The 14486-nt window shown below is 45.1% G+C and overlaps 2 protein-coding genes across 3 annotated transcripts in view; one reads left to right on the forward strand and one right to left on the reverse strand.

The window, feature by feature from the left end:
* igf1ra (insulin-like growth factor 1a receptor) overlaps positions 1-2993 on the forward strand; it is a 170120-nt gene extending 167127 nt beyond the window's left edge. Inside the window, exon 22 of one of the 2 annotated variants that reach the window (XM_063197472.1) lies at positions 162-2993. In XM_063197472.1, coding sequence (XP_063053542.1) covers positions 162-843 — 682 coding nt within the window. In that variant the 3' untranslated portion in view covers positions 844-2993. The remainder of the gene's footprint in view (positions 1-161) is intronic. The other variant, XM_063197471.1, reaches the window with a different exon arrangement.
* Positions 2994-10725: 7732 nt separating this feature from the next.
* On the reverse strand, positions 10726-14358 carry pgpep1l (pyroglutamyl-peptidase I like). Its single transcript, XM_063197469.1, has 6 exons — positions 14288-14358; positions 14028-14182; positions 13540-13592; positions 13139-13258; positions 12285-12511; positions 10726-11634 (listed from the first exon to the last, which is right to left on the reverse strand). The coding sequence occupies exons 2-6, from the start codon at positions 14050-14052 to the stop codon at positions 11367-11369; spliced, it is 693 nt and encodes a 230-aa protein (XP_063053539.1). The 5' UTR covers positions 14053-14182; positions 14288-14358; the 3' UTR covers positions 10726-11366.
* Between the last annotated feature and the right edge of the window lie 128 nt (positions 14359-14486).

Below are 14486 nucleotides of genomic sequence, written 5' to 3' on the forward strand. Positions count from 1 at the left end.
ATACATTTGTCTAACCAGTGTGTATGTGTGTATGTGTGTGTGTGTGTGTGTGTGTGTGTGTGTGTGTGTGTGTGTGTATGTGTGTGTGTGTGTGTATGTGTGTGTGTGTGTGTGTGTGTGTGTATGTGCATGTGTGTGTGTGCGTGTCTTCGTCTCCGTAGGTTTGAGCTGATGCGCATGTGCTGGCAGTACAACCCCAAGATGCGTCCCTCCTTCCTGGAGATCATCAGCAGCATCAAGGAGGAGCTGGAGGGCCAGTTCCGGGAGGTCAGCTTCTTCTACAGCGAGGAGAACAAGCCACCCGACACCGAGGAGCTGGACTTCCACAACGTGGAGGGCATGGAGAACGTGCCCCTGGACGCGGTCAACAGCCGACAGCCCGGTGCTCCCATGACGACCACCACCACCACCACTGCCACCACGCAGACGCAGGTGGCCGTTACCATGGGAACCCCCGTTTCCGGGTCGGGGTCGGGGTCGTCGTCGCCACCTCAGCCCCTCCACGCGGTCCCCCACCAGGGGACGGGCACGCCGCTCGGGCCCTCGTCGCCCACTATGCCGGTCCCGTCGTCGGCCTCTTCGGCCTTGGGTTCGGCCGCCGCTGCTGCTGGTGGGGTTGGGGTGCCGCCCTGCTCACCGAGCGCCCTGTCGCCCGCCCCTGCCCCCACGCTGGCGGCCGCGTCGCTGGGACTGGACAAGCACTCGGGGCCTGGAGGGGTGGCGGCCAACGGGCCCGTGGTGGTCCTGGGGCCGGCCTTCGACGAGACGCAACCGTACGCGCACATGAACGGGGGGCGCAAAAACGAGCGGACTCTTCCCCTCCCTCAGTCCTCGGCCTGCTGATCCCTACCACCCCCCCACCCCCACTGGAAACCACACCTCTCACACACACAGGGTATCCCCAACATACACCCCCCCCCCTCCTTTTTTTGCTCCACTCCCCTCATCCTGACTTACGCCAGTGTGGTTCTTCTCGGATAAGACTTTGAGCTCTTATGAGCCCTTTTCTTCTTTTCATTCATAGGACTCCAACTCTTGGCTGGTGGGGAGGATGACGATTAAAAATTTTATCTATGGACTTGTGTGCCACTGTGTTTACTACAGTGAAGCTCACTCTTTTTTCTTCTTCTTCTTCTTTTCTCTCTGTCTCTGGCGCGATCGCGTAACCATTGTGGAGGAAGTCAAAATGTCTAAAAGAAAAAACCTTTTATTTTGTATCGTCTCTGGTCTAGCATATCTGTCAGCATGTCCGACCCAAAAGCACTTTTCTTAAAAAAACAAAACAAAACAAAACAACAACAAAAAAAGAAGTGTGTCTTTCTTCACACTTGTTTGCGCTCTCTCCACAGTGAGATGTTTGTATGTGTGTGTGTGTGTGTGTGTGTGTGTGTGTGTGTGTGTGTGTGTGTGTGTGTGTGCGCGTGCGTGCGTGTGCGTGTGGGACTTCCTAGGATTCATGTCACGTTACGCAGGATGTCGATGTTCCATGACACTAGTTGGAAGGTTGTCTGCTTTGTCGTTCGCTATGGACCCACCATAAAACCACACCCACAGGCCCCCGAAGCCAGTTTCGCCCATCACCCTGCCCAGGCTACTGAAGGGTAGCTTGACGAGAGGAGAGGAGAGGAGAGGAGAGGAGAGGAGAGGAGAGGAGAGGACGTCGGTGGGTGTTGGGTGGCTGGTGGCTGGTCGGAGGCTTGGAGCTTCTGGGTTTTTGAAACTGCCAAAAGATTTTGCCAAAATCTCCAAAGGAGCTTTCGTACATTACATACGCGGACGGTTCATTGAGTTTTTTTCAATTCCCCCCTTTCTATTCTATTCTATTCTATTATATTCATGTTATTATATCTCTTAAGTTGGACACCTGGACCTCGGGAGCAGAGGGAACAGCAAAACTGCAACTGAACTTTTTACACTGGCTCGTGTTATTACATGGTACCTACATGGGGATCTTTGCAAGACAACGGATCTTGAGGATATTGTCTTTTCTTGTTTTTGTGTTTATTTTTTTTAATGTAATTTTCAGAGTCCCACCCCCCGCCCCTCACCTCGCCCCCCCAGCGTAGATCAGAGGCATGGCATTGCGGTCTCAACTGCACCCCCTCCCCCCAGCTGCAGTGAAGCAGGATACATCCGTTACATTCAAGATCTCACCCACACACACACACACACACACACACACACACACACAGACAAAATACAACAAAACTAAACAAAAGACGGACATGGCACCAAAAATTAACACACACTCACACACACACACACACACATACACACATACACACACACACACACACACACACATACACACATACACACACACACACAAAGGAAACAAGTGAAGATGTGTTCACACTAAGCAAGCCAAAAATAAGAATCAGAAGGGATTGGCTTGCACCGTATAGTCCACAGAGGACTCACACAGTATGACAAGCCTCTCTGATTGCGTGTGTGTGTGTGTGTGTGTGTGTGTGTGTGTGTGTGTGTGTGTGTGTGTGTGTGTGTGTGTGTGTGTGTGTGTGTGTGCGCGTGCGCGTGCGCGTGCATGCGTGCGTCTTCAGGCATGAGAGGGGTTCTGTGCAGAAGATATTTTAGACTAGACAGTAATCTCTAAAAACAATTCAAATGTTTATATGGTAAAGGTTTTACAGTTATATGTTCAACCTCCAAATGACAAACAGGCAAACTTTCACACACACACACACACACACACACACACACACACACACACACACACACACACACACACACACACACACACACACACACACACACACACACACACACACACACACACACACACACACACATTTTTGGTTTGTCACTTTTATAACTTTTTTATGGTTCAGATGTCCACCTCTATGTCTGTACAGAAACAAGCTGCTATTTTATTGTTTTTTGGATGTTATATATCAGTGTGTGTGTGTGTGTGTGTGTGTGTGTGTGTGTGTGTGTGTGTGTGTGTGTGTGTGTGTGTGTGTGTGTGTGTGTGTGTGTGTGTGTGTGTGTGTGTGTGTGTGTGCGCGTGCGCGTGCATGCGTGCGTCTTCAGGCATGAGAGGGGTTCTGTGCAGAAGATATTTTAGACTAGACAGTAATCTCTAAAAACAATTCAAATGTTAATATGGTAAAGGTTTTACAGTTATATGTTCAACCTCCAAATGACAAACAGGCAAACTTTCACACACACACACACACACACACACACACACACACACACACACACACACACACACACACACACACACACACACACACACACACACACACACACACACACACACACACACATTTTTGGTTTGTCACTTTTATAACTTTTTTATGGTTCAGATGTCCACCTCTATGTCTGTACAGAAACAAGCTGCTATTTTATTGTTTTTTGGATGTTATATATCAGTGTGTGTGTGTGTGTGTGTGTGTGTGTGGGTGTGTGTGTGTGTGTGTGTATGAGTGTGTGTGTGTCTGCAAGTGAGTGTACGTATGTACACGTATATGTATGTGGGTGTATATATATTTACATGCACACATCGTATGTACGTGAAGAAATCCTTCAGGTTTAATATTCTACGATCTCCACTACAGCCCCTTGTTTCTTATGCTTTATATTGTTCTAGGAAAAAGAGAAAAAAAGGAAAAAGGAAAAAAACCTCTCGAAAACAAAGAAAAAAAAAAGCTTTTGTTTCATCTTCTCAGCTCCCTCGAAAGGCTGTCTGTTTGCCACACATTGTTCATTGCCTTTTATTTTTTTTCTCATTCTATTATTATTATTATTATCATCATTATTATTATTATTATTATTATTATTATTATTATTATTATTATGTAGTTTTTACAGACACCTTAGCTCTGCGTGTGAGCGTGTGCGTGTGGCTGTGGTGTGCGGTGGCCATGCACTGGGTTTGTGATGGTCCCTGCATGGCATCGCAGCCTGATCTCAGGTCCATGTAAAGGTCTTGCTACCCCCACCCCCACCCTTCCCATACTAGGATTGCCCCTCCACACTCCCTTATGTCTGCTTCTCTCTCAGTGTACTATATAGTATAGTATGCCCACTCTCACCCCTGCCCAACACACACACACACACACACACACACACACACACACACACACACACACACACACACACACACACACACACACACACACACACACACACACACACACCTCTTCCTCTGGTCTGAAGTAAGTCGAACATGAAGTGAATTCTGTGCCTCCTTCCAAGATGTGTTTTCGTTGACGGCGTGCTGAACGTGCTGTCAGCTGATTCAACATTTCAACTCTGCTTTTACCCTGAGAGGGTTACGTTGCGACTTGTCTGTTTGTGTTTTTAAATTCAAATTACGTTATTTGTGTCACTGCCTTACTTCTCCCACTCAACTGGTACGCAACAACTGCTACATCGAAAACGGGAGCGTGTCTATGTTCCCACAGCCCATTGGTCCCACATCACTTTTAACATTATTTTTAAGCCCATTGGTCCCACAGCCCAATGGTCCCACAACATATTCCTTAAGATTATAAGCCTATTTGGATAATTACTTTGAATCTGGGAGCATGGAGCAGCAGGAATATGATTCCCGATGACCATCGGGCTGTGGGAACATAGAGCTGACCCCTCCAAAACTCTCTTCTTGTTCACATCACATCGCTGCTTGTCCCTCTCCATTCCGCTCTTTTACAACTCATGCTGCCTGTGTCTGGCTCGGATATTGGTAGGCCTATACTGAGTGTTAGCATGGGCCCTGTGTGCGCATTAGCATGGCCCCAGGATGTCTGGCTTGGCTATTGCTCTTGTGTTAGCATAGACCCTGTGTGTCCAGCTAAGGTACCATATTAGTATGGGTAATGCTGTATAGCATTAGCATGGCCCCAGGATGTCTGGCTTGGCTATTGCTCTCGTGTTAGCATATGGTACCATATTAGCACGGGTAATACTGTACTGTATAGCATTAGCATTGTCCAAGGGTGTTTGGCAAGGTATACCGGTAGTTGGGTATTGTTAGTATGGAAACGGCCTGAGGTGGAGGAGTCATTCATGTCACCAGATTAGTATACTTTAGATAATAGTTAATCAGATCAGATAATAGTTAATCTTCTGTAGGGTTATTTATTGTTTTAATTTTTGTGACATTTAAGTTTAAATCACTGTATAAATACCCCCTGATTCAGAAGTTAGATTTGTTTGTTTGTTTTGTTTTTGGTTGTGTTTGGTTGGAGTTGTGGCTGGGCATCATGTTTGCTTGTTTTTGTGTTTTGGTGTTATGATGGGGACTTTTCTTTATTTCCTTAAAGCATCTATCTACCTCACTCTTTATTTTCTTGATATATATATATATATATATATATATATATATATATATATATATAATACAGGCTACATATGTGTCTGCAAAAGACATCTCCCATTTTCCGTGTTCACCAACTGAACCAACCAATAGTTGTCTCAATCTGGGTTATCCGCAAAAGACGTTGTCATGAACACACACACTGCTCCACTGTCTCAGCTCCCACTCCTCTGCACAGCTCCTGAGTCATCTTCACTCTGTCCTCCCCACTATACACTCTTCGTCTTCACACTCCTCACTATGTATAGACTGCTGAAACAGCCACATGGGCCATGGCCACACGGCTCTCAACACCTGGACGACCAAAAGCTTTCCTATGTGATCGTAATGGGGATCGGGAGGAAGCCAGTCTGCAAAAAAAGTATTGCAGTCATTGGCTCAAGCCATTTCAGAGAAGTTTCAGTGCCACTGTACAATGCAAATATGCAGTATGCATGATCAGTGTTGTCGCAGTGGACATTAGTGCTAGCCTGGGCTTTCTCCAAAGGCTTTTCTAGACCCCAGGTGACATTGCTGTACCTGTCGTGACGTTTTTATTTCAAATTAAACAGTCCAACCGTTCTCATTTTAGCTTATCTTAGCAGAATTCAGAATCATTTCTTGTACACTTGACATATCGTTTGATAATCCTTTCTGAGGAAAAGCATGGCATATGCAATTAGAGATAATTACTCTGCAAGCAAACAAACATTGTGCCAGTAATTAGTTTCTACTGACAGTGACAGCCATCGGCAGGAAACACACACACACACACACACACACACACACACACACACACACACACACACACACACACGCTCAAGAGGTGTTGTCAGTCACACCCTACAGGCCTCATCAGGGCCACAGTACAGTGACGATGTTGTCACCATAAACACTCCCAAACACCCCCCAGATGTCCCTCTCTAGCTGTGTACAGCATCATGCCTCCTTCAGCTACGGCTGTGGACAACACCACTCAGCCCACCTCATCTGACAGACACCCACAGAGAAAGTGCAGCCAGCCATTGGTTGCTTGGTTGGTTGTTGTTCCTTCAGGAGCTGCAGACACACACACACACACACACAAACACTAACACCAACACACACACTCCCATGAATGCACACACATACACACACAGACACGCATATTCAGAAGATACCTGTAATAGCACCCTACAGGTGCCAAATAAACACGCTTGCATACTTGCTTGGACACACACACACACACACACACACACACACACACACACACACACACACACACACACACACACACACACACACACACGCACATACACGCCATTGCCTTGGGACAGTCGTAATCACAGTAACACAGCTGTCTTGGCTTGTTGCAGACCTGAAGCATCTTGGCACTGATGAGAGCCAATCAGATGGCACGCCATGTTTACTTGTTTCCCATTGGCCATGTGCCTGGCTGTCACACAGCCTCACTGTCATTTCATTCTTTTGACAAAAGACCTTGGCTAGTTTTGGGGGCCACCATGACTTGCGGTGCTGTGTTGTGGGGGGGCGCTGTTTGATCTGAAAGTTGTGTGTGTGTAACCAAATGTGTCTGAGACAAGGTAGACAAATGTGGGTAACACTTTACTTGACGCCGGTGTCATAAGCATGTCATTACAGTGTCATAATAGTGTCATAATAGTGTTATGCACGTGTCATAAACATTATGTCCATGTCATAAACATTTCATGACTGTTGGCCTTAAGTGACATTCAGTTATGGCAAAGACTTTGCCATAACCGAATGTCACTTAGGGCCAACAGTCATAACATGTTTATGACATGGACATAATGTTTATGACTTATCTATGAGTCTGTGTCATGACACTTTTATGACACTGTAATGACATGCTTATGACAACGGCGTCAAGTAAAGTGTTACCCAAATGTGTTGCTGGCTCTGTCCTACTGGCAATTGGCTTTCCCCATCACCACCTCCATCAGTTCCTCCACACCACACTCTTCCCTCTTCCCTCATCTCCTCATCTTACACGTACTACTAGCTGCCTCTCATGGGGAGATGAGACTCAAGAGCATAAAAGATGGACTCATAGTACGGCTTCATTCTCTAAATCTCTTCTAAAAAAAAAAACCTTAAGGACTTGTATTATTCTTTGTGCTTATTTATACATTTGACCATTCCAATTTGGATTGCATCCAGGACTACGTATAGTACGTAGGACGTCCGTACGTACAGTACGTATGTTGTTACCTTGTTTTCCTGAGGAGGTAGAGTACACAAAGGGCCTATATAGTAACTAACGACCACGCTGACCACACTGTCTTTCGTCATTCACAAAGATGAGATGAGAAGCTCGTTCTGTTTCAGAGGGAGCCTTGGCATCCTTCTCTTCCGCTGCTGACTACTACACTATGCTGCTCTGCTCTGGGGAGTGTACGTCGCTCCGCTGGCCAGTCACATATGGCACAGCGTCAAGGTCTTAAAGTCCTCCATGCAATACTGAGGCCCAGGTCCAGTCCGTCGCTAGCTAGCTAGCTAGCCAGGTCCATTGTTTTGATCCTTAGCTACGCAGGTCTGTCACTAGCCAACCTGGTCTGTCACCATAGATAAGGACACTAGATACCCCCCCTTTACAGTATCTAACAGGTGGTGGTAACACAACGTCTATGAAAAACATAGGATACCGACCCAAGATGGCAGCAGCCTAGAGTTGGGCCACGACAAAAATGCTAAACACATCATCTAGTGATCGTATCTATGGTCTGTCTCTAGAGTCTAGGAGTGCGTTTTAATATGCAACCTTGCCTCCTCCACTTGCCTCCTCCACTTGCTTATCGTCATGATGACATCACTGACAACAGCATTATATTTCAATATCTTGCAAAAGCTCAATTGTAAAGTCTTTTTCTCATTTGCAATTGGGATGGTGAATGAAAAACAGTCCCTCAAAAGTTGTTGTGGTGAGGCTGACAGCTGGGAAACTTTATCGTTTTCTCCACGGAGGAGGGGCCAGGAGGCGGGACGAGGAGACAAGCACAAGTGGAGGAGGCAAGGTCACATATTGGGATGCACCCTAGCTCCCCAGGTTTAAGAGCTGTTTGAGCCAAGGTGTCCAGTGGTGTGAGTGGGTGGGTGTTCTTCCCCCATCGTTTTCCGTTATCTTCTGGTGACATGGGCAAGTCAGCCTGATAGGGCCAAATATTTAAAAAACATTGAGAGAGAGAGGGGGGGGTTGAAATACCCTTCTGTCTTTGTGGAGGTTGTGGAGAGTGATTGGCAACACCGTAGTAGTGTGAGTTCCCCTGGTACATGTCTTTTCAAAGCACTTAAAATTTACTTACTTTAAAAAAAAATCCAAATAAGTTGGGGGTGAAATGAGATCCGCAACAGAGTACATATTGAGGGCAGAAAGAAAAGTATAGAGAAGTGGTTGAATAGAAAAAAATATAATGTTTGGTACGGTACCAAGTTCTAATGGTAAAGACCCAGATCGTGTTCTTATAAAGGCCCTGGGCTTGTGTTTATTTTTTCATATGTATATGGGTGCAAGTGTATCACGATTAGATGTAGTGAATAAGGAGTTGTCTTTCTGATGATGATAAATTAGTATCAGTGCTATTTATTACCTTTTATTTTTTCTTTCTTTGTTCACTTATAAAATGGACAAAAGGGTTGGCCGGGTTGGAAGTGAATGTCAGTTTTCATTGAATGCTGCCTGCCATGGTTCTTTTCTCCAGCGGGTTATGAACCTATGCACTTCCGGTGTATATCCACAGCAGACACACATAGGACAGACGTGTCCAGTAGATTACGGGTAGTCATGATGAGGAGTTAACATGACTAGAATTTAAAAAGAAAAAAAAAGAAGAAAAAAAATCAGGTTTACAGTTAGACAGTAGTGCTTGTTGCATTTCAACGTTCTTTGCAAACCTGAAGGTAGACTGACTGAAACAGTTTCATTTTCAATTGAATTTCATGTTTTTTTTTAATTTTGTATTGTATTTCTACAGAGTGCAGACCTCAGGTTTAGAGAAGATGCGTTATACGATGCATTATAAACTGCAATAAATGAGCTTGAGGTTTCTTATTAGACATCATTGTTTTTCCAGGCACTGTTGCTCTCTGCTTGGCATTCCGACATTTCAAATGGGGCCTTGTTCTACTGTACTTAGACATTTTTTTTTTCATTGATGATGCTTTTATTTTACTTTCGCAAAAAAAAATGATTAAAAAATAAAATCTGTATCTGTCAGTGATTTGATTGATGAAGTGATTTGATGAAATGGCTTGGCTGGTACACTTGTCTTCTTGTAAGTTCTGTATCTGAGGCCTACGGGGTGTGCTTTTCCCACCTCTAGTTCAGATGGTATACTTTTTACATGCCATTGGCCTAATGTCTATCTAAAGAATTTCATGTATTTTTCTTTTTTCTTAAATTTTGAATTAAAAAGTGAATGAGAAACAACACCGTCATTGCTGTCACTGATTATTCCGTTTGTGTATCATTGCTGTATTTTCATGGTTGGTATTCTGTGTGTTTACTTGGTTTCAATAGATGACCATGGCTGTCACACAGTGCTACACTATATCACAACATGTTGGACACATTTTTCCACATAGTTACACGGTGATAAGAAAAGAAAGCCGTGCTATATAAACCAAAGGTACTACAGCTGTGAAACTAAACCGGTTCTTCACCCTGAAGTGACATCAAATCAATCAATCTAACATACATAATGTTTACACACATATACAAGGGTTAGACAAAACAATGGAAACACCTGTCATTTTAGTGTGGAAACTTTCATGGCTCAAGTGGACCAGCCTGTCGGACAATCTTCATTAATTGCACGTTGCACCAGTAAGGTGAAGTGTGAAGGTTCAATTAGCAGGGTTAGAGCACAGTTTTGGTCAAAATGTTGCAATGCACACAACATAATGAGTGACAGGTCAGAGTTAAAAAAGGAGAAATTCTTGGTGCGCGTGTAACTGTTGAATCTTTGACTGAGACAGCAAGTCTTTGTGATTAATCAAAAGCCACGGTCCTTTTCCCTTTCAGACAGCTTCCTCTTGCGTCCACAGTTAATCCTGTTGGACGTGGTTCATCCTTCTTGGTGGTATGCAGACATGACCTTGGTACCGTGGCTCTTGATACATCACAAAGACTTGCTGTCTCGGTCAAAGATGCAACAGTTACAAACACACCAAGAATTTCTCCTTTTTGAACTCTTGACTTGTCACCCATAATGTTGTGTGCATTGCAAACATTTGAGCAAAACTGTGCTCTTACCCTGCTAATTGAACCTTCACACTTCACCTTACTGGTGCAATGTGCAATGAATGGACATTGGCCAAAAGGCTGGCCCACTTGAGCCATGAAACTTCCCACTCTAAAATGACAGGTGTTTCTATTCATTTGTATAACCCCTGTAAATCACAAGTCAAAATCATAAATCATCTATAAAAAATCTACATATTTTGATCATGCATACATTTAGTGCATGCGTTTAGCATTACAAATATCACAGCAGAGATAAAATCTAAGCTCTCACACACAGTATACGTATGTGTACAGTGCTCTTTGGCTGTCTATGTCATTAAGGAGATGCAGTTCCTGAGTGAAGGCAGCCATTACTGCCATGAAATAGCCTCTTTGCTGATAGTGTGAAAAACATAGTGAACTCCATACCATGCCAAAAGGCTGAACCAGAATCTAAATCTATGTGGTGCACCTACGCTGTACCAATATTCTAGTGTATTAAATCTATGTGGTGCAGCTACCAGTATTCTAGTGTATTTCCGATCTTCTCTCCTCCTGCCCTGTTGGGATGAGGCTACTTTAATTATTGGCTCTCAGCTGTAACAGTGGTGGGTTTCGAAAAGGCTATATTATCTGCTGAGGACACATGTACTGTAGAACCAGATCAAAATGGCAACCCCCCTTCACCTACCACAATTCCAGCGTATTTCTGACCTCCTCCCCTCCTGACCTGACACTGTTACACAGCCCTGGCTCTCAGCGGTCAGTGTGGCAAGCTGTTATAATGCAGCCTTTCATCTGTCACAGTGTTGGACATTGGACGGGCTGTATTATCTGCTGAGCGCGCTCCTGGGGTGCCGATCGATCTGCTGAGGAGGAGGAGGAGGAGACCTGGATGTCGCCGTCTGACAGGCCCCTTGCCTCCCTCAGCATGCGCAGGATGATGATGCGCAGCTGGGCTACGAGCTTCTCCGGGGTGGCCTGGGGACCTTTGGTGGGCAGGTGGATGAAGGCAGCCCTCCGCTTCCCACAGTGGAGGGAGTAGTAGTAGGCAAAGTCACACAGGTACCTGACCCATCGGGAGGAGAGACAAACCATAGTATTTCATGGTGTCACTTGACGGAATTCTGTCAGACTTGTGTTTTACAGTACCACAAGCCAGCCCTAAATTCGTACAACATGACAAGCAACTCTGAACGAAACAGTACACAATTGATGAAGTTAAGTGATACTGATAGGAGTTACTGGTTGGACATGATCTGACGACTAAAATACTATAGTCATGGTGACATAGCACACCATGATACACAAGTGTACAGTACACAGTGAAATTGCATTCATATGCTGGCAGACAGTTTCAGGAGTCAAAACGACAAGCCTTGCCTAGGCTACAAGCTCCTTAACGCCTTGCTTATGGATGGTTGCCCCATGAATGAGATAAGATACGCAGTGAAACAACGCAGTGATAATTCAGGACTTGGAGAGTACTCGAGGACCAAATACACTCTAGAAGATGTTAAATCAACTTTCCAAGTGATAAATTAGCACTGCATTTTTACAGAATAGAGGATATGATACCATATAGTAAAAAGCAGCAACACTTGTAACACTTAAGCACAGTTAGAGAGTTGATTTAACCTCTTCTGGGGTGTATTCGGTCCCATAGTACTCTCTAGGTGTTGAATTAACACTGCCCTGTACTGAGTTAGAATACTACACCTCCCAGCATCCTTTGAGTAGATGACGTCCACCCCCTCGGCTCTCAGCTTCTTGGTGAGTGCGTTCATGTTTATGATGGAGTCCAGTTTGTCCATCCCTCCCTCCACACAGCAGTGTCCGGAGGGGCACTGGCCACAGATGTCCGTGTGCTCATAGCCTCGATTCTTCCCCGTCTGCTCCAGAGTAATGGCTTTGGCACCCGCGTGTATCCCTAAATGAACCGCAAACTGTACCGTACACGACCACAGCTGTTAGTGTTCCTATCCATTACAATGTCATGTCAATAATACATTGTTTTTGTAAATAATTAAAACCTTCCGTCCTAACTGGACACATCTGTAGGACGCGCACTGTTGGCAGTCGATGACTCTTTTTGGGTAAATAATAGTGCTGTTTCTGCCCTTGAGGTTAATGACCTGCTAGTGTACTGTATATCAGTGTTTCTCAACTGGTGGGTCGCGACCCAAAAGTGGGTCGCGGAGGGGTCATGGGTGGGTCGCGGAGCCTTGGTATAAAAAAAACACCGTAATTCTAAAAAAAAAACCCTTTTCCTGCAACAATTTACAACCTATTTTGATAGGCTAGTGAACATCTGTTGTCATACATACAATCTGAATGTTTATGCGAGATAGATAACGTGCAACCAGTCATCCGAGTCTTGGTTACATTTTGAGAATTGCATCGAATTGACTTGAATGCTAAAAAAATTGGGTCGCGACCGAATGAGTGGAAAATGGTGGGTCCCAAGACTGTTCCAGTTGAGAACCACTGCTGTATATGACACACCACAAGATGGAGCGTATCCTGCCTGCCGTGCTGTAACAGGCAGCCTGGTCTCGGCCTTACACCCTTACCTCTGGCTGAACTTCCTCCCAGATCCCCCCCAAGATCTCCTTAGCCCTGCAATAGCTCACTGGAATTTCTTTAATATAAATGTCAATGTCGTCCTCCTCCAGGCCCTCTTCCTTCAGGGTCTGTGAGATGGTGAAGAGGAGAGAGAGGATATTGCATGTCATGTGGATGCAGTTGCTCTCTGGCTCCACAATACATAGCATACTCTGCCAGCTCTGAAGTGTGTGTGTGTGTGTGTGTGTGTGTGTGTGTGTGTGTGTGTGTGTGTGTGTGTGTGTGTGTGTGTGTGTGTGTATATGTGTATGTGTGTGTGTGTGTTCACAAGTTCACATGGTCACACACACACAAGCACATTTGATTGCTATTTATAGCATTTGTTTGTAATTTTGAAAATGTCAAATACCTGAGCAACAGTCCAGCTGAGATTTACCAAGTGGCTTCCAAAAGGTCCAAACCCTGAAAGAAGATTTGCCAATGTGTTTGACATTACGGCACTCCCATGAGTGGTAAAATAGGCTTCTTAATTACAATGCACAGTATAGCCTACATGTATGAAATTGCACATGAATTACACATACCGGCAGTGGCGGAACAATTGCACAAAGGGCCCCGGGGCAAAACACTTATCGGGCCCCCTATATGGCCTGACAAAATCACAATTGGGCCCCCACCGCCAATGCAAGAGTGCCCTGGGCCCAGGGGCAAATGCCCTGCTCGCCCTCCCTATAGCTCCGGCCCTGCATACCGGTATGCAGGTTGTAGTCTGGGAAATCAGAGGCTACTTTGCACAATCGTTTTGATCTGAAAGACACTTGTGAGGTCGTCTGGTGTTAAGGCAACGCAGACCACACTGGTTTATCTGCCACTAGAAAGTGTATCTCGCAGGCTTACCTGTAACTACTACGGCCGAACGCATAGCTACACCCGAAGTGAAAGTAGAAAGTAGGGTCGCGGCAGTGGAGTCTCCTGCTGCCACGCGCACCCCTCAGTATGCCGCGATGCTATTTTTACTCCATTTCCAACCGGTAATGGACTCCTACACACTCCTAAACAAACACACACAGAACGTGTATATGACGTACCTTAACGTATATCATTGTCTTCAATGTTATCATTTGTGTTTTCTTGGGGTGCATGGCGTGCGTTCCTACATGCGTGAATGTATTCCAAAAATCACTTTGGCAAAAAAACAAAACAAAACAAAAAACAGAGAGAGCCATTGTGGAACGCACATGCGACGCACGCTGTTATTGGAACCAACCATACATACGTCTAAATCTTTGGCTTTCAATTATTGCCGTGCTTTTATCAGAAAACAATTCTGCATTCTGATACCTCACTAACCTTTTT

Source organism: Engraulis encrasicolus, chromosome 4 (genome assembly GCF_034702125.1).
Source record: "Engraulis encrasicolus isolate BLACKSEA-1 chromosome 4, IST_EnEncr_1.0, whole genome shotgun sequence".
NCBI lineage: Eukaryota > Metazoa > Chordata > Actinopteri > Clupeiformes > Engraulidae > Engraulis > Engraulis encrasicolus.